A 25,976-nucleotide genomic window follows, 5' to 3' on the forward strand; every position below is an offset into this window, starting at 1 on the left:
GAATATTCTGGATTAAAAATGGACAAAAGATTTAAATAGACAGTTCTCAAAACAAGACATAAAAATGGCCAACAAGTATATGAGAAAATGCTCAACATCATTAATCATCAAGGAAATGCAAATTAAAACTGCAATGAGATAATCACCTCACACCTCTTAGATTGGCTACCATCAAAAAGATGAAAGATAACAAACGTTAGTGAGAATATGAAGAAAGGGAAACATGTTTACATTGTTTGTGGAAATGTAAATTAGCATGTTATTTCAAAAACAGTACAGAATTTGCATAAAAAATTAAAAATAGAACTAACATATGATCCAGCAATTCCACTATGTACATAATCCAACAGAAATGAAATCAGTATGTAAAAGAGATACCTGCACTCTGATGTTTATTGCAGCATTAGTCACAATAGCCAAGATATATAATCAACCTAAGTGCCCATTAATAGGTGAATAGATAAAGAAAATGTGTGTTATAAAGATACACAATGAAATACTATACAGCCTTAAAAAAGAAGGAAATTATGCCATTTATGACAGCATGGATGAACCAGGAGAGCACTATGTTAAGTAAAATGAGCCAGGCACAGAAAGACGAATACTGTATAATCTCACTCATATGTGAGATTTAAAAAAAAAAAAGTTTATTTTGTAGAAGTAGAGGGTAGAATGGTGGTCACCAGAGGCAGAGTGGTTGGGGGAGGGGAAAAGAGATATTATTGAAAGAATACAAAATTTTAGCTAGATAGTAGGAGTAAGTTCAATCAAAAGATCTATTTTACAGCATGGTGACTATAGTTAAGAGGAATACATTGTATTCTTATAAAACGCTAAGAGAGTGAAAGTTAAAGGTTCTCACCACAAAAATGATAACTATGTGAGGCAATGCAAAATTTTAATTAGCTAAATTTAACCATTCTGCAATGTATATATACTTCAAAAATATGTTTTACATGATACATACATACAATTTTATCTGTAGAAGTAAAATAAATAAATAGGTAAATACATTTGAACTGATAAACGGATAGTGTAATTTTCAAAATATTAAATTATAATGGAGGGCCAATGAGAAAAATATGCAACCAAAACAAACAAAAATCAAAAGCAATAAAACAATCCAAATGAAGGTTTTAAAAAAGGGTAAAACACAAAATTCCTCAAAAGTAAGAAATAGTAAAAATTAAGATATAGAAATAAATCCAAGTATACTAATAATTATAAAAAGGGATAAATATTTCTGTTAAAAAACAAAACTGTCTCACCAAGTTCTTTAAAACTCCACTTATAAGTCATTTATAAGTGACTCTGTGAAATACATATAGACACAGAAAGTTTATATGAAAGGATAAAAAATATCTACAAGGCAAATACAAACCAAAAGAAAACTGGTGTTGCATTATAAATATTGTATAAAATAGATTTTGAGACAAAGCATTACTAGATCTAAGAAAAATAGCAGCTTTTTTTACAAAAGATTAAATTCATTAAGAAGATAAAATAATTCAAAATCTTTATGTATTTAAGAACAAAACCTCAAATTATATCATCAAAAAATTGACAGCTCTGCAAGAGGAAGATAAATTCCAACAAGATTTGAACACTGTAATCAACAAGTTTGCTCTAAGGAACACATAGAACATTATATCAAACAGTTGGAGACTACAGTTTTTTACCCTAGGTACACATCAAATATTTACAAAAATTTACCAAATGCCAGGCCATAAAGCAAGTCTCAGCAAATTAATAATAGGTATCCTACAGACTATGCTCCTTGATCAAAATATAATTAAGTTAGTCAATTAAAAAAAAGAAAACTTTTTTACACATCAATTTTCCAAAACACTATGTACACTTATAGGCCAAAAAACATATCATAACCATCAGCAAACTGAATCTAGCAATGTACAAAAAATATCAAATAGGGCATTAATAACTTGCTTATACTAGGAATGCAAAGTAGATTTAACTAAAATCAGTTCATGAATATCATCACAATAATAATTAATGTATTAAAAAGTCAATTATAATTACAACAGATGCAAAAAAATGAATCCTGTAGAATACTATATCAAAGCATGATTTTTTTAAAAAAATAATGAATTAGGAATAAAACAACTCTCCCTTAACACAACAAAATCTTCAGTGAACATCATGTTAAACATATGACATTGTAAGCATTTCCTTGAAAAGTTAGAACCAACTAACGATGCATACCATCACCACTTATGCTCAGTGGTGAACTGGAGATTCTATACTGTTCAGCAGAACAAGAGAAATAAAAGGTATAAGGATTGGAGTAGAAAAAACAAGGCTGTAATTCTGGCAAACAGAGTATCTACTATCCAGTAGACTATCCAATAGAATCAACAGATTTTTATTACAACTACTATGCACACATTTTTATGTTATGACATGTGACATTATAAAGAGTACTACATAATGAAAAAAAAAAATAGCCAGTCATGCAATGAAATCAATGTGAGCAGAGACAGCACAGGGATCTTAGGTTCAATTATTTAAATATTCTAATGGTCCCTCTCTAAATGTGTTCTTCCACAGATGATGCAAATAACAATTTTCATATAATATTGCTTTTGTTGGCATAGTCCCCGGTTCTCCCCTTCTGCAAGCTCTACAAATATCAGAAAAGCTGGAGATGTTCTGCTCAGTCCTTCACTATCCTTTGGATCATTTCTGTAAACATGGGTGGGTGCCCATTTTGTGATATACAATGCGCCTGGCCCTGGGAAAGCATCCAGGAATAAGACAAAGCCTCTGCCTTGATAAGATTCACAATCTAGTGGGACAGACAGTAACATAAATAGAGCAATAAATGATAAAGATGTCCCTGCATATGCCAAAGTGATTGGTCTAGATGTATTAATAATGAAAAATGAGGAAAGACATATCACATATGCTATGAATACATGCACATAGAAACAAATTTGCAATACCTCCAGAATCATTAAAATATTGCCCAACTTGTCTTATTCTAAATCATACATCCTAACTGATTGAGATTTTAATTTTTTTGCTAAAATTGTTTTAATTCAGTATTTTTAGTAATCCAGTGTTTAAAAGAAATAACACAGGAGGTATATGTCCTCTAACTTATTCAATTAACCCACCAGTAAACTGTTATGAACATGACTTTCTTTGAATTTCATTGAGAAAAGGTAGATGATATCTGGCTAGGGCAAGGTGTACGGAATGGTTGATTTACTTTTCTATGCACCTACTAGTCCTTGCTCCAATTTTTTTCCCCATCTCAGTTGTTTATACCAAGCACTTAATTATCTGTAGGCTCTCCTGCATTCTCCTGGGACCATGGCAGTATACCAATAGCCTATATCCCAAATCAAAAAATATTTAAAATAATTATTTCACTATTCAATGCCTGAAACAAAAGATGCCAAGCACTTTCAGAGCACCATAGAATAGCATCTCCGCTTCCAAAATTTTTTTTTTTTTTTTTTTTTTTGAGATAGAGTCGTGCTCTGTCACCCAGGCTGGAGTGCAATGGCACAATCTTGGCTCACTGCAACCTCCCCTTCCCAGGTTCAAGTGATTCTCCTGCCTCAGCTTCTCAAGTAGCTGGGATTATAGATGCCTGCCACCACACCCAGCTAATTTTTGTATTTTTAGTAGAGACGGGGTTTCACCATGTTGGTCAGGCTGGTCTCGCACTCCTGACCTCAGGTTATCCATCTGCCTCGGCCTCCCAAAGTGCTGAGTTTACAGGAGTGAGCCACTGTACCTGGCCCCCAAATTCCCTTTTAATAGAGTAAGCCTATTGATTCATCTTATTCTCAGGCCGCATGGGTAACCAGAAGTTCTATGCCAACATATCACTGAGAAACAGTGGTGGTAACTAGTAGCACCTGGAAAGGAACACCTACCTGCAACCCAGTCAGCTGAAAATAGCTTTTCTTTTTTATTTATGTCAAATAATAAGATCGTTGTTCTCCTCAGTTTAAAGTCACTATTTTCTCCCTCTGCCCCCATTTTGCTTCTTGCTAACTTTTATCTCCATGTATTGAATGAATCTTCAGTCTCAGCATGCTAGGGTTACGAACTCTATGGGAACTTTAGTAGAAGCCTCTTCTGACAATATGGGCAGGGTACCATTATGCAGAACCATAGTTTGTTCTGTGCTCTTCCTGGACTATGGAACTTGGACACCAAATATGGCCCAGGCTGTCTCAACCGAGTCACCAAGATTGTGCTTCCTGAAGCTCTTCTGCCTGCCACCTCCGAATAGCACCTCAGCCAGATCCACCTCAAGGAGACAGAATAGCCTCAAGTACATCTCAATTGCCATATATAAAAAGTAAGAGAAGGTAGAAATGGGCTTCTTTAAGGTCCTCTATCTGGCGAATAGCCAGTACAAGAACTGGAATATTTAGCCATCTCTCCATCATTCTCTACCTGAAGCACTCAAGGATGAGGAAGGCAGAAGGGATAGAAGATACAAGAGAACAGCCATAGTGAAATGAAAAAACTATAGCCTAGTGGTTAAGTGCTCGGCCCCAGAAGGCACACTACCTGAGTTCAGAACACTGGGCTATGCCACTTAAAAGCCCTGTGACCTTTGACAAGTTAGTTATTCTTTCTGGGCCTTGTCTTCTCACCTGTCAAATGGGGAGAGCCTTACCTCTTAGAGTTGTTGTGAAACTCTAGTGCTCGTGGAGATGGTAAAAGCTCAGTAAATATCATTTTCTAGATTTTCTAAAGATCTATTATTTTCACGAATACTATTATTCTTCTTGCTGAAATAAATGATCACTTTTTCCCCCAAAGTTCTGTGTTCCAAATGATACAAGCAGATGAAATAGTGAAAGTTCTGTTAACCAACTATTTAACCACAAACAACTCCTTTACGTTTTCCAGGGAACAGATGGACTTTTCAACACCAAATTGAAGGCTATAAATAGACTCACTATTTTGTCATAATACAAGTCTTAGATAAAAGTGGGTTTTATGCTCCTTCTTTAAGAATTGTTACTCATATTATCCATGGAGTTATCTCTGTACTATCAAAATAATGAATTGTTATCTCAACTCGAAGCCACAGCACAGTTCAAAAATAAATTTAGGATGAGCATCCTTTTAGTTCTGCACAGTCCAATACAGTATCCAATAGGCTATTTAAGTGTGGGTATTTAAATTTAAATGAATTAAAATTAAATAAAATTTAAAATTCAGCCCCTTAGTCACACTAACCATGTATCACGTGCTCAAGAGCCACATGTGGCTAGTGAATCTTTCCTACTGGATAGCACTGTAGATTATAAACTGGAGTGTCTGGTACCACTTCTCAGCTAATCTAACCTGATTAGTAAAGACCATTAAGAAGTCACTGGTGAAATCAATCTTCCATTTAGAGTTGAGTGTGATAATTAAGGAATCTTACATTACAATTATTTATATTCAGTATTCCCAAGCAAATTTTATAGGCTATCACATCTGTATTTTTCAGTTCTAACATCAGGAAATTACATAGTACCATATGTTTTCAAGACAGTTGCTAATTTGAAACACACATATGAGATATCCCAAGCCACCATTTCTTCGCATAATCATATATAAACTATGCAAATGATTAGTGGTCCAGACTCCCCAAGCAGAGTCTACACAGCAAAATGACACTTGAGTGTCATCGAGGAAATGTGTACTGTGAAGGTAGCAAATATAAACTATTAAAATTATGAAAGTGATCCTTTAGTCTAGATTTTTCAGAATACATTTTCCGGTATCTAAATTTACTACTTTATATATGCTTTCCTTGACTTCAGTTCATTATATCTGAGTTACCTGCTCTTTCAATACCTTAGTTTCATTACAAAATCATCATGAACCACTGATCCAGCATCTCCTGACTGTGAATCAAGCAGCTGCACGTCACACACATCTCCCCAGCCCTGGCCCTCTCTGCAGCTGGCCAGGTTAGCAGGTTCGCTTTCAGAGCCTTCAAGAAATCCAATTTGTTCCCAGGAACTGCCCTAACACTATTTGAATCTCCTAATCTCATTGTGACATTCTTGGAGGTAAGAAGGTGGTCACATGAATAACAACGAGTCCTAGGTGGGCACTACAAAAGAATATCAAAGAAATAAAAATGTCCCTGATAAAAAGAATCAGGAGTGGAGTGGATTGGAGAACAGTGGTCATTTCCAGGATTTGAGTGATTTCCAAGTGTTAGCACAGAGACTAACAAACTGTCAACTCATGGAGGTAATGATGATGGTGATAATAGTGATAATGATGACAACGACGATGATAATGATGTTGATAATGGAGATGATGTGTTTTCCCAAGCCTATCTGCAAAGTATGGGAGAAATAAAATTCGAACTCCTATTTGTGACTCCTTAGTCTGATGCTCTAATTCATGCTGTCTACACTCGCTCAATGGTAAACACACCTTGCTACTAGTTTACTTTTTGTATTCATAGACATAAATCTCCTCAAAGACCCCAGAACTGAACTCCAGTGAACAGAAGGCACACTGGATAAAGTCACCCCATTTAATAATTTCTCCTGGCTGTGGGTCTGTTATGTGCTAATTTGTCAACAGCTTGTTTTCAAGATGTGGTTATGAAGAACGTGACTCTTTATTCTGGACAAAGCTGAGGCCCAAGAAGCCACCTGGCTCATGTCAGGGGTGCACGCCTTGCTTTTCTATTAGAAGTTCTCATTTTCCTGTTTCACTTTGTCTTGAATGACGTTGTGCTGTGTCCATATGTTGTCTCCTCTGCCCTCTTGGGTCATTCTGTTCCAGCTCACCAGATCGCAGCTGCTTCATGTCTCCTGCAGGCTTCCATTCTTGGCACATGCCCAAACTAGTGCCACAGCAACCCTATTCCAGGTAGGAAACTGGCTACTTTCCAGGGCGTTATTGTTATTACAGTGTCCTTAAACGTCTGGCCTTTCCACCTCTGTAGATTTGTTTCCATTTAAAAAGCCTGGAGGATTTGCAGTTGCACCTCCTAAAGCACCAATGTGATAAAAGCAAGGACATCTGGGGAAAACTTTTTTTTTTTTTCACTTTTACATTCATTTCAGATTTAAGGTCATCAACCTCATGTAACCACTAAAATGGAACCTGTGCCTCCATTCAGATATATAAGGAAATGTATACTTCTCTTGACTTTTGAGATATTCTCTTTCAAAAGCTTCATCACATAAAAATCTATGCATTTTCCTATCGCCTATTCTTATTCAGGAATCTGGATTTACAATGTCATATGCAATATTAGAAAAGTATTCTACAAACTGATCATACACCATCTGCTTGTGAATAATAATTAGTAGCCCCCTCTCCCACCCCAAGAACATCTGTCTCATTTTACTGCCAGCCTATTTAGAGCCAAGCATCATTGTTACCTGGATCTTGATCCTCTTTTTCCTGATTAATGTGCTTATTTAGATCTACTATTTAAAATTTATAGACAAGCTCTGAGCACTACTGGATAGACAGCCCAGAAGGAAAGAAGGAAAGTCAAGATGCCAATGCTAATTTTAGATGATTTTCCTGGTCAGTCAACCCAATGTCAGATTGCTAGATTTTCACACTGCCACTCCCATGGCAACCAGATTAGCAAAAAGCTCCTAGCTTGCAAGAAGAGTTTTCATGAGTATCTTTAGAAAACACAGTTCTTATTAAAGGAAATATGAGTAAAGAAAAAATAGAAAGCTTTTGTTTGTTTGTTTTGGGGTTTTTTTGTTGTTTAATTTTAGTTGTTAGTTGTTTAGAGGGTTTTATGTTTGTTTGTTTGCTCATGTATCTTTCTATTCTTGAAGTCCAAGGAAGAATGTCCATTTTCTCTTGAAGTCATGAGGCATATTTTCTTATTATGATTCTCATAAATAGAAGTGTGTCATTTGGAAAAGTGGAGATCATTCTTTATCCTGGTGGTATTAAAACAAACTTTTTTTTGTGCTTTTCAGATTTTAAAGACCTCAACAAACTTAAGAGATGTGCATAGAGAATTCAAGACATTTTATTTTACAAATTGGAAATTGGACAGAAATTTTGACTTGCTACAAACAAATTTTCTTCGAGAAATACAGTAATGCATCAGCTCATGCTTTGTCTTAGCAAATCTCTCGATGCAAGAGACACAGTTTGTTGTTCATATCAATAGAAACGTTTTGACAACAAACTCTCTTCCCTTTTGTAATATCTATACATCTGATGGCATTATTCTTGCACCACTGATTATTCAGAATGGTCTGTATTTTGCTTTGTATCTACTACTATCACATTTTCTTAATCACTCAAGGAGTTGTTAACCTATATAACATTCTTCACTGCTACTTGCCACTCCCATGAAAACTCAAAGTCAGCTATTACTAGAATTATTTTCCTAAAAGCTCCATGGAAGCCTTGGAGTAGCTAACACTTTAAAATAAATTTAAAAATACTCATTTTTGAGGACTTTCACTTATTAAATTATTTTTATCAATACCTTGGCATAATTTTATCACTAGTGGTAAAGATTGTTTTCTATCATACATCATGAATGAAGTTCTTTCCCATATTCATTGTACAGTAATTTCACATGCAAATCTATAGAAAGTACACACAAAACTCAATAGTGAAAAATGTGACATAATCAGTAGTCAGAAGGCATCATAATGCCACATGTCTATCCCATTGCCAGCATCTTCAACTTCAATATCTATTCCACCTACATTTATCTCTAATTTTCACCCTTTTTCACAGCATAAGATTTGTTGTGGTGTATAAGAATAGGAGAATTACTCATGAACTTTTCTAATATTTTTATTAGAAAGAGAGAAAATATTATTAAAATAATCTTTCCTGACTTATAGCCAAAGCTTTTATAAACTATTGAATTCAATATTTATCTGGGCTGCTAGGGTTGAGAAGTTTACCAACGAAGCTCCTTCTTATTAACCAACAGCACAAAATAAAGATTTTGCCTACAGCTCAGTTATTGCTCTTAAAAGTCTTTTAATTTAATCTATGATCAAATAAAATGTTCCAATAGGTTGATTTCTGTGTTCATTGAGTAAGTCAACTACTTTGACTTCTAAATCATTTTTCAAAATATTAATCATGCTAAAAATAAGAACATAAAGGCAAATAGAAATCAGAAAAAGTGTCTATAAGTTAATTGTCTCTGAATCTTAAGACTAAAAAGGATCATATAATACAATGGTTTTCCAGTTCTGGTTCATGGCACACTAGGAATTCTGGAGAAGTGTCTTGAGGGCTGCCTTTGCCAGGGAGAGTGGTAAGTGGAACCCTACAATCTCATTCAGTTACATCACTCAGATCTGCTCTATTCTACATGTTAGATAGAGTTCAGTGCACTACTTAAAGAAAGGAATTTTGTGGATGTTTTACTTTGGACTTATATCTTGCATCAATTTAGATTGTTCAGAGCTGAAGGCAAAAGAGGAAGCCAAAGGTTTTGTTTTTTGCTCTTCGGCTCATGGTTATTAAAATGTGTGTGTTAGGGATTTTCTCAAGGAAGTTTCATCCTTTAGAGAAGACTGTTGATTAGCATGTCTACTAAGCATTTGTATCACTTTCTTGAAAACAGCCAAGCAATGCCACCTCTAGGTCCCATGTCAGGCATAAGGAAGGCAAGAAGCATCATTAGTAAAAAATGGGAGTGGAGGGGGTACAGCATTTGATAGGAACTATAAAATGTGTAAGAACCTTTTAATTGTATTTGTCTCTAAATATCCTAAAATATCAGTCTTGTTGCAATTAACAGCTATCAAAATAAGTTTTAGCCAAGATAAGGAATTGAAAAGGGTCAGAAGACTCAAGAATTGGCAAACCCTAAAATATTATTGATCATCAATTTATCCTTTTATAATACATTCTGTTGAAAGGCAAAATCTGTCTATTTATATATTATTAAAGGATATATACATACATGTGTATATATGTACATATATATGTATCACAGCTCATGGATATTAAAATGCATGTTTTAGGGGTTTTCTCAAGAAAGTTTAATATATGTGCCATATGTGTATATATGTATTACACTAGGAAATATACATATGGCACATCACATACATATGCATATATTACATATGTATATACACATTACACATGTATTATTACATATGTATGTATTACATATATGTATACATATTCCATATATATTCCATATATACATATGGAATATGTATATATTCACACAATGTGCCATTCAATTTCTTCATAATATCTAATTTAGTTGCTCCTTTCAACAAAACATTACTGAATGCCTACTGAATAGCCTATGTGAACATATATGTATATGTTACATATATGTAATGTGCCATATGTATATATCCTAGTGTATATATGTATATATCCTTGTATAATATGTGTATATATGTATTACATATATGTGTATATATGTTTGTATATAATATAAGGATAAGTTGATAGCCAATAATATTTCAGGGTTTGCCAATTATTAAGTCTTCTGACCCTTTTCAATTCCTTGTCTTGGCTAGAACTTATTTTGATAACCACATTTCTTTTTTTAATTTGCCTTCAAGAAGCAGAATACATAGTGTTTAATGGCATCCTTTGTGAAGATAAACTATTGCCTAATCAGACAAAGTTTTCCTTTCTATATGTTTCTACAAAGATCCTTCACTTACTTGGAAGATAATTTCCTGGTACTTAATCCAGTGATACCACAGGCCAAAATTATCTTGAAAAGTAAAAGTTCATTTCTTACATCAATTGATCTGAATTATTGGAATGATGCTATCTTTTCATACAACATGCCATTCAATTTCTTCATAATATCTAATTTAGTCACTTATTTCAACAAAATATTACTGAATGCCTACTAAATAGCCTATGTGAACAGTCCCTATACCACAAGATATGGGAGATACTTTTCTTCAAAGATGATTTAACTTTAACAATTAATTGTTCATGAACCTTCCAAAACCTCTCAATGAGAATTCTCAGAAGACACAGAGGTAGTCCTTAATCAGGCAATGACATTTATTTTCTCAGCCCATTTTCAAAACAATGGCCCTTTTACCATAAGGACACGACTTTAGGAGCATTCTGTTTACAGCACGGGTCTTTCTGTCTCTCTTCTCAGACAAAAAGCTGAAGCCTTTAATTTGCCTTGGCTCATCTCAGATATGAGTTTTAGACTGAAAACTACTCTTCATTTATTGAATGGCAGAATCTCTATTAGTCAGCTCTAGTCTGTCTAGTATTTCAGAGCTCCATTTAAGGAAAAAAGAAAAAAGGCACCAGCTTCATTCTCAGATTTTACACAGAGAAATCCTACAAAGTAATCTTCTAGAGGACCAAAGATGGCTGATCTATGCTTTCCTTATGTAAAGGCTTGATCCTTTGAAGAGAAATCTAAGTAACATGGAGGAGGCTAGCTCACCAATAAGCTGAAGATAGAATTCATGAGATACTTAAATCCCTCTTCCAGACAGGGCCCCAGAGAGACAGTCTTCTGCCCCTTCACAGTCTGGGTACCTGGCAATTACTTCTGATGACGTGAGTGCCTGGTGTGGTAATAATCTTGTCAAAGGTTTAGGCATAGACAAAATAATCAGGAATAATTCTTTCCTCATAGACCAATTTTCTAGGGCTTGCTGTGTGAAACCAAGAAGAAAATACTTTGTCAAATTTATGCGCAGATAAAATCAAATAATGCTGAGATATATTAGCAAACCATATTCAATGGTACATTAAAAGGACTATTCACTACAATCAAGTGGGATTTATCATTGAGATACAAGGTTGGTTCAACACATGCAAATCAATAAATGTGATTTGCCATATTAATAGAATGAAGGATAAAATCCATAAGACCATCTCAATAGATGCAGAAAAAGCATTTGACAAAATTCAACATCTTTTTGTGACAAAATGTCTCAACAAATTAGATATAGCAGGAATGTTCCTCAAAAAATAAAGGCTATTTATACAAAGCCCACAGCTAACATGATACTCAAAGGCAAAAAGTGGAAAACTTTTTCTCTAAAATCAGGAACAAGACAAGGAAGCATATTCTCACCATTTCTGTTCAGCATAGTCCTGGAAGTCCTAGCTAGAGCAATTAGACAAGAGAGAGAAATAAAAAGACATCCAAATATAAGAGAATGAAGTGAAATTGTCTCTGTAAATGGTATGCTCTAATATATAGAAAATTCTAAAGACTCCTCCAAAAAAACTGTTAGAACTGATAAATGAATTCAATAGTTTCATGATACAAAATCACCTTACAAAAATTAGTAGCATTTCTATATGCTAACAATGAACTGTCTGGAAGAGAAATTAAGACAACAATCTCATTTACATAGCATCAAAAAATAAAATAAAGTAGGAGTAAATTTAACCAAAGAAATGAAAGACTCGTGTACTAAAAACTGATAAAAGGAATTGAAGATGACACAAATGGAAAGATACCCTGTGTTCATGAATTGAAAGAATTAATATTATTAAAATGTCCACAGTAACCACAGCAATCTATAGATTCAAAGCAGCCCTTATCAAAATTCCAATGTCATTCTTCAGAGAAACTTTAAAAATCCTAAAATTTATATGGAACCAAAAAAGACCTTGAATAGCCATAGCAATTCTTGCCAAAAAGAACAAAGCTGGAGGTGTCACTCTACCAGATTTCAAAATATATTACAATGCTGTAGTAATCAAAATAACATGGTACCTGCACAAAAACAGACACATAGACCAATGAGATAGAATAGAGAGCCCAAAAATAAACCCATAGATTAACTGAGTTTCACAAAGGTACAATACAATGTGGAATGAACAGTCTCTTCAATAAATGGTGTTAGGAAAACTGGATATTTATATACAGCAGAATGAAAATGGACCCTCATCTCACCCTCTATACAAGAATCAACACAAAACAGATTAAAGACTTAAATGTAAGGCATAAAACTATAAAGCTACTAGAAGGAAACATGAGAGAAAAGCTCCCTGATATTGGTCTGGGCAGTAATTTCTTAAATATAACCCCAAAAGCACAAGCAATAAGAGCAAAATAAGACAATTGGGATTGCAAAAAACTGAAAAGCTTCTGTATAGCAAGGAAAGCAATCAATAGAATATGGTCAGGCATGGTGGCTCATGCCTGTAATCTCAGCACTTTGGGAGGCTGAGGTGGGCAGATCCCTTGAGGTCAGGAGTTTGAGACCAGCCTGGCCAACATGGAGAAACCCCATGTCTACTAAAAATACAAAAAATAGCTGGGCATGGTGGCACATACCTGTAATCCCAGCTACTGGAGAGCCTGGGGCAGGAGAATTGCTTGAACCTGGGAGGCCAAGGTTGCAGTGAGCCCAGATCATGCCACTGTACTCCAGCCTGGGCAACAAGAGTGAGAGTCTGTCAAAAAAAAAAAAAAAAAACAAAAACAAAAAAAAAAAAACCACAATTAATAGAATGAAGAGACAACCTACACAGTGGGAGAAAATATTTGCAAATTATGCATCTGATAAAAAGCTAATATCCAAGATATACACAGAACTCATACTACTCAATAATAAGAAAATAAATAACCCTATTAAAAAATGAGCAGAAGACTTAGACACTTCTCAAAATAAGAAATATAAATAGCCAACAAGGATAAGAAAAAAATGCTCAAAATCTATAATCATAAAATAAATGCAAATTAAAAATATCACCTCACACCTGTTAGACCGGCAATTATCAAAAAGATGAAAGATAAATATTCACAAGAAAAGGGAACTGTTATGCACTTTTGGTGGCATTGTAAGTTAGTACAGTCATTTTGGAAAACAGTGTGGAGGATCCTGAAAAAAACTGAAAGTAGAATTACCATATAATCTAGCAATCTCACTACTGAGTATATAACCACAGGAATTGAAATCAGAATGTCAAAAGAGATGCCTACACTCCCATGTTCATTTCAACATCATTCACAATAGCCAAGATACAGAAACAACCTGTGTCTATCAATGGGTCAATGGATTTTTTCAATGCGTTATATATACACAAAGGAACTCTATTCAATCTTAAAGAAAAAAATGAATAATTCTGACACTTATAACAACATGAATAAACCTAGAGGACATTATATTAAGTGAAATAAGCCAGGTACAAAGAGACAAATGCCATATGATCAGATCAGGCTAATTAGTATGTCCATCACCTCAAATATACATCATTTACTTGTGATGAAAACATTTAAAACTCTTTTTAGCTATTTTAAAATATATAATACATCATAATTAACCATAGACTTCATGTTGTACAATATAACATCAACACTTACTCCTCTTATCGGTAAACCAAAAAGTATCTGAGACAGATCTCAATCAATGTAGAGGTTTATTTTGCCAAGGTTAAGGACACGTGTAACATCCTTAACATAATGTCCTCTAATAAACCTAGAGGACATTACACTAACTGAAATAACCTAAGCCAGGCCCAAAGAGACAAATGTCATATATGAAAGCTACAGAAGTCAAATCCATAGAAGTATAGAGAGTAGAATGGTGGTTACCAGAGGATGGGGGTAGGGTTGAATGGGAAAAGGGGAGTTGCTGGCCAATGGGTACAAAGTTTCGTTTAGATATGTGAAAGGAAAATAAATCCTGGGACCCATAAATCACAAAGCCAAAGGGAAAAGTCAAGCTGAGAACTGCATCAGGCAAACCTGTCTTACATTTTATTTCTAAATAAGATAACTACAAAGATTTTAAAGAGCTACATACCTCCCTCACAATTTGCCCATTAGGAAATTCCTTGTAGGCGTCAAAATCTTTACCCTAACCGTTATGTTGAATGTCACCCTGACAGTGTACATTGATAGCTTATCTTCACAGGTACAGGACAAAGGACAGAACTCAAAGTCATCCCTCTGCTCACCTGAGACAAATGCATATGTGATTACTTCTACTGCCCTCTGTTTATTTTACCTTATGTAGAAATGCAGATTCGCTAAGCTAGATAAATGCATAAGTGACTTTTCCTCTACCTGCCCTCTCACATAAGAAGGACTGATCAAAGACTCAAAAGAAAGCAACCATTTGCATCTTATCTACCCACACCTTTTAAAAATTTTCTCCTCTTTCCTCAACATCCAACCTTTTCCCTTTAAATATTGAAGCCTTCGAAATTATCTTTGGAAAAAGGCACAGTCCTCTCTCCCAGATGTGCATCTTTATCCATGGCAAAATAAATGTATAAATTGATTGAGACCAGTCTCAGATACTTTTTGGTTTACAAATAAAAGGAGTAAGTGCTGGTGTTATATTGCACAACATGGTGACTATAGTTAATTATAATGTATTAAATATGTTAAAATAGCTAAAAGAGAAATTTACATGTTTTCATTACAAATAAGTGATACATATTTGAAGTGATGGATATACTAATTAGAATGATCCAATCATTCCACAAGGTTCACATGTATCAAAACGTCACTTTGTACCCCATAAACATATACAATTATTATATGTCAATTAAAAATAAAATAAAACATAATTTTTAAAATTTTAAAAAACAAACACTAAATTACCAAAAACTGAAACATTACCCCTAGGAAAATACATATATTATACATATATTATACATATATATATTAAGTGATGGATATATCCCATATATATTAAGTGATAGGATGCATACATCCATCACTTAACATATATATGTATAACATATATATATAATGTATATATGTATTTCCCTAGGGGGAGATGCATATCATATATTATCATCGCAGTACACTGCATTGCCCCTACTGTCTCTATCTTCTGGTCACCTGTGTGTAACAGCTAAAACAAGAAGGTGGAGCAATGCCTAATTCAACCTCAACTGGGAACATGTACCTCTGGCAATTAAATGTTTCACTGTCGTGCATGTCTTTGAACGACCACAAAAACATTGCAAATATTGACTTAGGGCTACAAATAATTTTAACAAGTAAGCAAATTCACAAATATGGAATCTACAACTAATGAGACTAAACTGTATCTGAATAGGGTCTATTATTCAGGATAAGGAATGGTTACAACTCAACCTGAAAAGATAAGCCAATTTAAAAATCGGCAATGGTCTTAAATAGACATTTCTCCAGAAAAGATATACAAACGGCCAAGTACATAAAAACGATGCTCAATATCATCAGTCATTAGGTAAATACAAATCAAAACCACAATGAGATCTCATTTTACATCCACTAGAATGACTATTTTTTTGTGGTTTGTTTGTTTTGAGACGCAGTCTCACTCTGTCACCCAGGCTGGAGTGCAGTGGCGCTATCTCGGCTCACTGCAAGCTCCGCCTCCCAGGTTCACGCCATTCTCCCGCCTCAGCCTCCTGAGTAGCTGGGACTACAGGCATCCGCCACCACGCCTGGCTAATTTTTTGTATTTTTAGTAGAGACGGGGTTTCACCGTGTTAGCCAGGATGGTCCCGAACTCCTGACCTCGTGATCCGCCCGCCTTGGCCTCCCAAAGTGCTGGGATTACAGGCGTAAGCCACCATGCACAGTGGCTATTTTTTTTTAAACTGCAAGTTTTGACAAGGACCTGGAGAAATTGGAACCCTTGTGCATTGTTGTTAAGAGTGCAAAATGGTGCAGCCACTGTAGAAAATGGTTTGATTGTTCCTCAAAAAGTTAAACATATAATGACCATATGACCCAGCAATTTCACCCCAATATCTGCCCAAAAGAATTAAAAACATTCAAACGAAAACTGCAGCATTATTTACAACAGCCAAAAGACAGAAACAACACAAATGTCCATCAGCAGAATGGAGAAACAAAATGTGTTCTGTCTATACAATGAAATATTATTCAGTCATAAAATGAGTGAAGCACTGATAAATACTACAACAGAAATGAATCTCAAAAACATATTAAGAGAAAGAAGCTAGACACAAATGTCACTATTATATGATTTCCTTTAGGTAAAATATTCAGAATAGGTAAATCCATAGAGATAGAAACGTATTAGTGATTTCTAGGGATTGAGGTGAGGGCGGGTGGGGTGTGACTGCTTCATGGGGAAAGGGTTTCCTTTGGGGATGACAAAAATTACTTGGAACTAGATAGCGATGATGACTACAGAAATGTAGAAGTACTAAATACCACTGAACTGAATGGTTTAAAATGGTTAATTTTATGTTACGTAAACTTTACCTCCGTAAAAAAATGCATCACTATAAAAAATGCTGAATGAGAGCCCATGACACTGCAACTGATTTATAAATACTTGGAATATTTCCATTGAACCCGGATCTGGTTTTGAATTTATAAAGATAACTCAAATTATATACACTAAGAAATTATTCTTATGACCTATATTTTAAGATACAAAAGAGATTTCTGTTATTTTAATTGTCCTCAAACTGATCCAAATATACATTTTCAATATACTCTTTTAAAAGGAGTACACTGCATCTTCAGGATAAGACAGACAACATTTATCTCACTTTCATTTCATAACTTTAATAAATACATGCATTATTCTAATAAATCTAAAATCGATCAATAGCATATATTAAAATGTTTGTATAATTTTAGGAACTAATACATTTATTTCACGCTTCACAAAGCACTAGCTACAAAATTCAAAACACTTGAAGATATTTAAGAAAAAAACACAATAAAGTTTTTGTTTTCCCTCTAGGTGACACTGAGTTCATTTAGAAGAAAAACAGTTTAATTCTTCACCCACATAGGCAGCATCAATTTAGCTGAATTTCTAGAGAAAGACTAAAGAAACAAACTCTTTATGGCTCTTATGTTGAAGTTAATAAACTTATTCCTAAAGCTGGATGAATAGAAATAACTGGTCCCTAAGATATAACAGCTACAGCTTACACTTGGTTACCCTCCTCTTTCTCCTTCCTCATAGAACCAAAATTATTAATAGCTGTTAAGCCCACTCTTTTTCCCAGAAACCCCATACATCTCAGGGGAAGTCTACCTCAGCTTTAGGGGTGGACTTGATAACTATAGGTGACCCCAAACGTTTTGCCAGTAATTTCTTCAGGAATGGTTATACGACTTACACTGAGAAAATGGTATAGGGGAGTGGTTTGCTGGAAGCGTCTAGGAAAATTCTTCCTGACTCTTCTGAGAAATTTTTCTAAAACAACCTCCCCTCCCTTTGCTGGAACACTGCCATGCATGGATATGAGACCATATATCTACAGACATCTCACCAGCCTCAGGATGAAGCCAACATACAGAGAAGTATAGACACCTGGACTCCTGAAAAAGAGAAATGAAGCCAAAATCATTGAAATCCTGACCAATACCTCATACCCAAATATTCCATTAAATTAGAGAATACTTTTTTATTTTTAAATATGGGTTGGGTTTCTATTAAAACTGAAAGAATGTTAACAGATACAAAGGTTTAGGGCAAGCTTGCTTTCTCACAATTACCAAATGATGCACTATTAAATTCATTGTTTCTTGTTAAAATACTCACTTCAAAGATCCCATGTTTAAACTGAATATTTAGTAGATTAAGGCATATCTCTTGACTAAAATCTTAGTACATTATCACTGGCATCTAGCAGCAAGAACACACTTGTCAGATTGATAGTTATCACCAAGAAATGGAATTTTTTTTCATTAATTAAACATTACTTTTAGACATAATATTTGAGTGCCTACAATGTGCCTAATAATACTCTAGGCAATGGAAATACAGTAATGAACAAAACACACAAAAATCCTTGCCCTCATGAAGCTTACATGCTGGAGGGGGAAACATACAGTGACGTATATATAAAATATATAGTACGCCAGATGGTGGTAAGTGTTAAGAAGTAAAATCATACAGACCGCAGAGATACAGAGTCTGAGGATGAAAAGACAATCTAATCTCAAAAAGAGAGTCAAGGAAAGCCTCACTTCTTGTTCACATTTGAGCAAATGCCTGCAGGAAGTTAGAGAGCGAGAGCAGTGCTAGGGATAAGGAGATAGCTACAGGCAAAGAGAAGAGGGCTCGTGAAATGCCCTGGAGGTGGAGACGGAAGCCTTCCTGCTGTTTCCTGTACCAGGAATAGTAAGGAATGCAACAAGGCTGGGCTGCAATGAGAAGGGAGAATAGTGAAGACAGCATTAGAAAGGGAACGTGGGACCATTGGCACTTACAAGAGAAAGCAGACCAGGATCAAGTGCTGTAATACGCAAGTTATTAGAAGTGGTCTGGGTCTGGGTGTACTTTGAAGATAGAGCCAGCAGAATTTGTTGGTGAATCAGATGTGAGGTAGAAGAGAAATATATCAGTCAAAAACGGCTCAAAGTTTCTTGACCTGAGCAGCTGGAAAGATAGTGTTGGTAACTGAGAAGAATGTTATGGCAGATCTAACTTCTTTGGCTGTGGGGAGGAGGCGGTACATTTGAGGGAGCCCGAATGTGTATTTGGACTTGCTAAATTTGAGCTTCCTGTTAGATATCCGAGTGGAGATGTCAAAAAATCTGTTGATCCTAGGAGGCAGGATGCTGGAGTTCAGAGAAAAGCTCCAGATTAGAGCTGTAAATTTAGAAGTTGTCAGTGTGTTGTTGGTATTTAAAAGCATGACGTTTGATGACATTATCTGGAAAGTAGAGGTAGGGTATGAAAATAAGAGATCCAAGGTCTGGGCCCCAGGACGATGTGATGCCGAAAAAGTATATTTATGTTGAGGAAAGAGGCTCATAAAATGCTGTTGCAACAGAGAAAGGATCCCTATTTCCATCTAGCCCCAAAGCTATGAGGAATAGGAATAAAGGAGATGGCACCAACATATGCCTAAACAGTTGTCTTTATGTCTTTCATTATCCCATCCAGGGAGCGTATTAACATGGTCTGTAAAGTTCCAATGAAGTTTTGATTTTGTGAATGGATCCTTTTGCTGAAAGTAACAGTAAGCCCAGACTCAAAGTGGAATAAATGATAAGCTGACAATTTAACTTCACATGACAATGAACCTGAAGAAAGAGCAGACCCAGAGGCAGGCACATGGCTCACCTTTGCCTCCTTGTGGTTCTCGGGCCCCTGCTCTGCCCCACATTGACACAGGCATCAGAAAACCATCAAGATGGTCACAGCTGTTTCTGGCCTCAGAGCAAGAGCAGAAAAGCAGATCTGCTCTTGGAATGTCTCAGAGCGAAATGAGTCAGAACTGGTGAGGAGCTAGACAGGTTTATTTCAATGACTAGGTCACACAGAAGTTGACAACTTAATCAAGAAGGAAGCAATTCAGAAGTGATATTCAGCGATGTCCTTGAGCTCATTACACACAGAGTACATTTTTCAAGTGCTTTTGAATTGCCTTTCTCTCTTCTATTATTTGCTTTCACTTAGCCAATCTCTCAAGGACATTAACAATTCTTCCAAACCCTTTCTCTTAGTTTTCTCCCCTATGGGCCGTCATCTGCTTCTTCAAATTTAAACCAGTTGCTGTCTGGTCCTGCTGCACAACGTTCATTATGGGGATAATGTACTTTGTTACACCCCTGGATATATTTCTTGAATCCCATAAGGAAATCTTTCCTAGAAAGCTTCAGTAGGACATCTCTTCATACTTTATCGGTCAAAATTAGATCCTCTGCCTACTTCTATACCAACTAATGGCAAGGAGATAGGATGACCGTCACTAGACAGGTAAAGGTCCCTTTGACCTACAGATAGTATTCCTCCCTGAGGAGCCGATGTCTAGAGAAATCGGGATTTGATTGTCAACAAGAAAGAAGGCATTGGATGCTGGGTATGCAGCCAATGGTATCCGATTCAATGATGAATAGAAAACTCTTTTTAAAGCACAAAATAGGAGCAGTGCGTTGTAAAAAGAAGAAAATATAGTTGCAAAATTAAAAAGTCATCCATTTGATTTCACAAGTTGTTGCTCATGAAATATAAAATAGTTAGAAGATTGACTAGGATTTTTCCTTTTTTTTTCTTTTGAGACGGAGTCTCACTCTGTCACCAGGCTGGAGTGCAGTGGTGCAATCTCGGCTCATTGCAACCTCCGCCTCCTGGGCTAAAGTGATTCTAGTGCCTCAGCCTCCCAAGTAGCTGGGATTACGAGCCACCACATCCAGCTAATTTTTTTTTTTTTTTTTTTTTTAGTGGAGACCAGGTTTCACCATGTTGGCCAGGATGGTCTTGATCTCCTGACCTCGTGATCTGCCCACCTCTCTCTCCCAAAGTGCTGGGATTATAGGCGTGAGCCGCCACCCCTGGCCTGATAAGGATTTTTTAAATCACTTCCAGCACCAACATTTTGACTTAAATACTATTTTGATAAAAATCATGTGAATTGCTATAAAACACCATAAAATATCACCATTCTATTTTGAGAAATCTTAGTACTTTAATGGTAGCCATTTTTGGACATAAACCGGATCCATAAATTTTTTTTTTTTTTTTTTTTTTTTTTGATGGAGTCTCGCCGTGTCACTCAGACTGGAGTGCAGTGGCACCATCTCGGCTCACTGCAATCTCTGCCTCCCGGGTTCAAGCAATTCTACTGCCTCAGTCTCCTGAGTAGCTGGGATTACAGGCACATGTCACCACTCCTAGCTAACTTTTGTGTTTTTAGTACAGACAGGGTTTCACCATGTTGGTCAGGCTGGTCTCAAACTCCTGACCTCGTGATCTGCCTGCCTCAGCCTCCCAAAGTGCTGGGATTATAGGCGTGAGCTACCACACCCAGCCAGTTGCGTAATATTTTAAACATTACATTGCACATGCCAGGTAAATGTAAAATCAAGCTTCAATTGACAGTAATCTGATGGGTTTCAGACTATAAATTACTTAGTTTTAGATCAGAAACAGTGAGCATCTGATTCTTAAAATGAAACTTAATGGAGCTACTATTAAAGTCAGTGTATGACCGGAGCCAGATTAATAGTAGATTAGGTAAATGGTGATCTCAGTCCCAAAGGCAGCTTGCAGTTTATCATATGTCTTTATTTCCCTCTGTAAGTGAGAAAACTCTAAATTGATGTTTTTAAAGGCCATAGGTCATCCCTCCAAATCTCTTCTATTCTCATCAACCACGTATCCTGGGTCCTGTACATTCTGACCTCCACTTCACTTCATTTGCCTCTAATTTGGTCTCTGTTGCATTCATTGCATTAAGAAGGTGCAAAAACACGTTTCGCATGTACAGAATTGTCATTTCAATAGGAACTCTTCTCTCCTACAAAAATCAAGCTTCTATGAAGAAATATAGAAATACATGGTCCAGTTCACCTTTCTGTCCCTGGCTAAATAATGACTAAATGTGATCTCCCATCCCTTTATAATTGATAGGCCGCTGATGTAAAATAAAAATCACTGCTATTGATTTTCTGTTGGACAAGGTTAATAGCTTGCTTGTTCTTATGTGCTTTCAATTTACATGTGGCATTTATTTCCCTGTTTTTTATTTGTGTTGGTTTTGTTAATAAAAAATCATTTTATAAATAAGATTATCGTTACTTATATCAATGATCAGGTTTCTCTAGTAATGAGGCTATCAGGTAATATACTAGTGTTCTTTCTCTCAGAGAAAATTATCTCTTACTCATTTTCACTTAGATTTGAAACATTCATCTCTTCTCAATTCTTTAAAGATAATTCCAAATTAATTATCGAGCTGCACCAGGTAGAAGTAACGAAAATCCTTTAAAGGGAGAAAATAGATAAACCAATTGATTCTTCATTAACTAATCAGCTAAAGTTCTTTCATATTTCAAGTAGCCTTCTCAAGATCATAGTTGATATAATTCATATGAATTATTACATCATTTTTCTTTGGAAGTTTGAAATAAAGAGTTGAAACCAGTTTCTGAGAGAAACTACTGTTATCTGATAAAATAATCTATGAGGCAATAATGAGGGAAATGTTAATGAACATTCCCAGAGTATGTACATCTAGCCTACTTTCCTGAACCTCCCTGAGTGCAAATAGATCATGTATTACTGATTGCCTGGTAATGGATGAGTCATCATTAGGACCTAAGATGTTCCAATGTGGAAAGTGCTATTAATAATTTTGGCATCCTATATTAAATGTGTTATTAATAGAATGATTAATTATTATTTATAAAAAGACCTTATTATTATTATTATTTTAGACAGAGTCTTGTTCTGTTTCCCAGGCTGGAGTACATTGGCACCATCACAACTCACTGCAACCTCTACCTCCTGGGTTCAAGCAATTCTCCTGCCTAAGCCTCCTGAGTAGCTGGGACTCCAGGCATGCACCACCATGCCTGGCTAATTTTTGTATTTTTCTTTTAGTAGAGATCGGGTTTCACCATGTTGGGCAGGCTGATCTTGAACTCCTGACCTCCCTTTGATCTACCTGCCTTGGCCTCCCAAGGTGCTGGGATTACTGGTGTGAGCCACCACACCCAGCCAAAACACTTTATCATTATTTAAAGCCCAAATACACTGACACATATGGTACAAATTTCTGAGCTTAAGAAAAATTTAACCAAACTACAATTTCAAAATAATGCATGCTGCTAACAACATCATAGTGTGAATATGGAAGTGTACCTTGGTAGCATGAGACACAATGTCCTATCCAGATACAGGCATGTGGAAAATAGGTATCAAAAGCAAGGCCTCAGTCAGCTATGATGAAGGATTCTGCCCTTTGCAATAAACACAGTTGTCTGGCATGAGTTAGAAAAGTTGCTTTCTCCTGAACAACAGCACTAATCAGTTTGTCATCTTGCTAATGGGCAGTTCTCTTCACCATTCCATCAGTGATATGGTTTGGCTGTGTCCCCACCCAAATCTCATCTTGAATTGTAGCTCCCATAATTCCCACATGTTGTGAGAGGAACCTATTGGAAGATAATTGAATCATAGGAGGGTTTCCCCATACTGTTCCCTGGAAGAGAATAAGTCTCATGATATCTGATGGTTTAACAAGGGGTTTCCACTTTTGCTTGGCTCTCATTCTCTTTTGCCACCACCATGTAAGAAGTGCCTTTCGCCTTCCACCAAGATTTTGAGGCCTCCCTAGCCATGTAGAACTGTGAGTCCATTAAGCCTCTTTTTCTTTACAAATTACCCAGTCTCAGGTATATCTTTATCAACAATGTGAAAACAGATGAATGAATACAATCAGTTTTGTTGAGTCTCATCTCTAAGACTATTGGATGCTGCTGCACTGCTGCACTGCTCCATTGACTGTGGCCTCTCTCTGCATGAGAGTCAGTGCAACTATTCTAGGCTTAGTGACAGAGAACATGAACAATTCACTCTCTTCTCATTCCCAGCGCACAGAAGGGAGGAACTGGAGAAGTTTATTTCAGTTAATGAACCACATAGAAGTTGGTAACATAATCAAGAGAAAGGAGACAGAAACAATGATCCAGTGTTGCCCTTGGTCCGATTGAGGACTCAATATGTTTTTCCTGTTTTTACTAACTGCCATTTCTTTTTCCTTATGTAGTCTGCCTTAACATATCCACTCCCTCAAGAATATTGCCAAATTTCTTGAAACTCTCTCAGTTTTCCTCCTTTCTGGTCCTCTCTCTGCTTGCTGAAGCCTGAACCAATGGCTCTCGGGCTGACTGCCCAGCTGTCATCATGGGAACTTGCTTCATTCCTCTCCTGAATGGGATCAACTGTTTCCTCATTGCCATCTGTTGTTCTGGCTTGCTTTGCTCCTCATTTCACTCTAGTTCATCTTTAAGTAATTTCTTACGTAAGAGTTAGGACTCAGGAAGTATGGTAGGTAACTTTCTGAGCCTTTGACCATCTGGAAATGTTGCTATCCTATTGTGCACTTGATTATAAGATTGGCTGGGCATAGAATTTTAGGTTAAAATCATCTCCCTTCAGATTTTTTAAACTATGGCCTTGCTGTCCTCTGGCACAAGATATACATGTTGAGAAATCAGATGCAGGTCCAACCCTCTTGTTCTTTATCTCTGAAATTGCTTAGGAAATATTCTTTCCTCTTGATATTCTAGAACTCAAAGTGTCAATCTTACACAACCTCTTCCCTGATTTAAGGAAAATCCACTTCAAACAAACTTAGAGACTTTGAATCTTTCCAAAGTTTCATTAGAATGAGTTAGCTTCTGTTTAACACAGGACACCACCACAGAAATGTATCATGGCATCTCTTTGGCACTAAAAACATTGAAGAGATTGTGAAATTGCATTTTCAAAATTATGTGTTGTGGATAGAGCTATGATTTACCCAAGTATCCATTTTTATGAGTTGTTTCCTAAGACAAGTATCAAACACTCACATAGCACTTACTATACATTATAAAACATTCTAAATGCTTTACAACTTGCTCTTAAACCATGTAATTCTCATAACAGCCCTGTGAGAGAGCTTCTGTTATTATCTCTGTTTTGAAGATGAGCAAACGGAGACCCAGAGGGGTTAAACTATTAATAAAGAAAACACAGCTAGTGTAGGGTAAATGCATCCGACAGCAATAACAAGCAAATCCTTAGAATGACCGTGTATGGCACATGCACCTGAATATGTGTTCTGAGCTAGGGAATCCAGGACTGGCCAACCCAGAGATTCATTTGTTATCTATGAGAAACATCTGGCCCCCCATTCCCCACCCCCACTGCCCCACCACCATCCTGTGGAATACAAGCTGTACAGGGGACTGAGGCCCTGAGTTTGGGGTTAAATGAAGGTTGCCAGGTGGAGGTTGTTAGGGCTGGGTGTTGAATGAAAACGCTGTATCAACTGCACGCTGTTTACAAGTCGTTTTCCTGCCCAGCCCACTGCCGCTGGACTGCAGGAAGGAGGGTATGCTGTCCAGCCCACCACCAATGGACTCTCTCCCCTGTATATAATCCCTTAGTATAAGCCCGTGTGTCGTTTGCTGGTTCTAGGTCTCTTCTTCCACCTCTTGAAGCTGGTGCCTTCCCTACTGAAGTTAAGAGGGGTTCGGTACAACCACTGGTAAATGGCTGATTCAGGATTTGCACCCAGAAAATCTTACTGAGGAGACCATAAGCACTAAGCTATGC

The 25,976-nt window shown here is 36.3% G+C and overlaps 1 protein-coding gene across 2 annotated transcripts in view; it reads right to left on the reverse strand.

Annotated features, from left to right (window-relative positions):
• Positions 1-11,497: 11,497 nt before the first annotated feature.
• LOC126941155 (putative uncharacterized protein CCDC28A-AS1) overlaps positions 11,498-25,976 on the reverse strand; it is an 80,965-nt gene continuing 66,486 nt past the window's right edge. The window contains exons 2-3 of one of the 2 annotated variants that reach the window (XM_050767427.1): positions 13,259-13,356; positions 11,498-12,076 (exon numbers count right to left, since the gene is read on the reverse strand). In XM_050767427.1, the coding sequence (XP_050623384.1) occupies positions 11,949-12,076; positions 13,259-13,356 (226 nt within the window). In that variant the 3' untranslated portion in view covers positions 11,498-11,948. Of the gene's footprint in view, positions 12,077-13,258; positions 13,378-25,976 lie in introns of both variants that reach the window. The other variant, XM_050767426.1, reaches the window with a different exon arrangement.

Source organism: Macaca thibetana, chromosome 18 (genome assembly GCF_024542745.1).
Source record: "Macaca thibetana thibetana isolate TM-01 chromosome 18, ASM2454274v1, whole genome shotgun sequence".
NCBI classification, from domain to species: Eukaryota; Metazoa; Chordata; class Mammalia; order Primates; family Cercopithecidae; genus Macaca; species Macaca thibetana.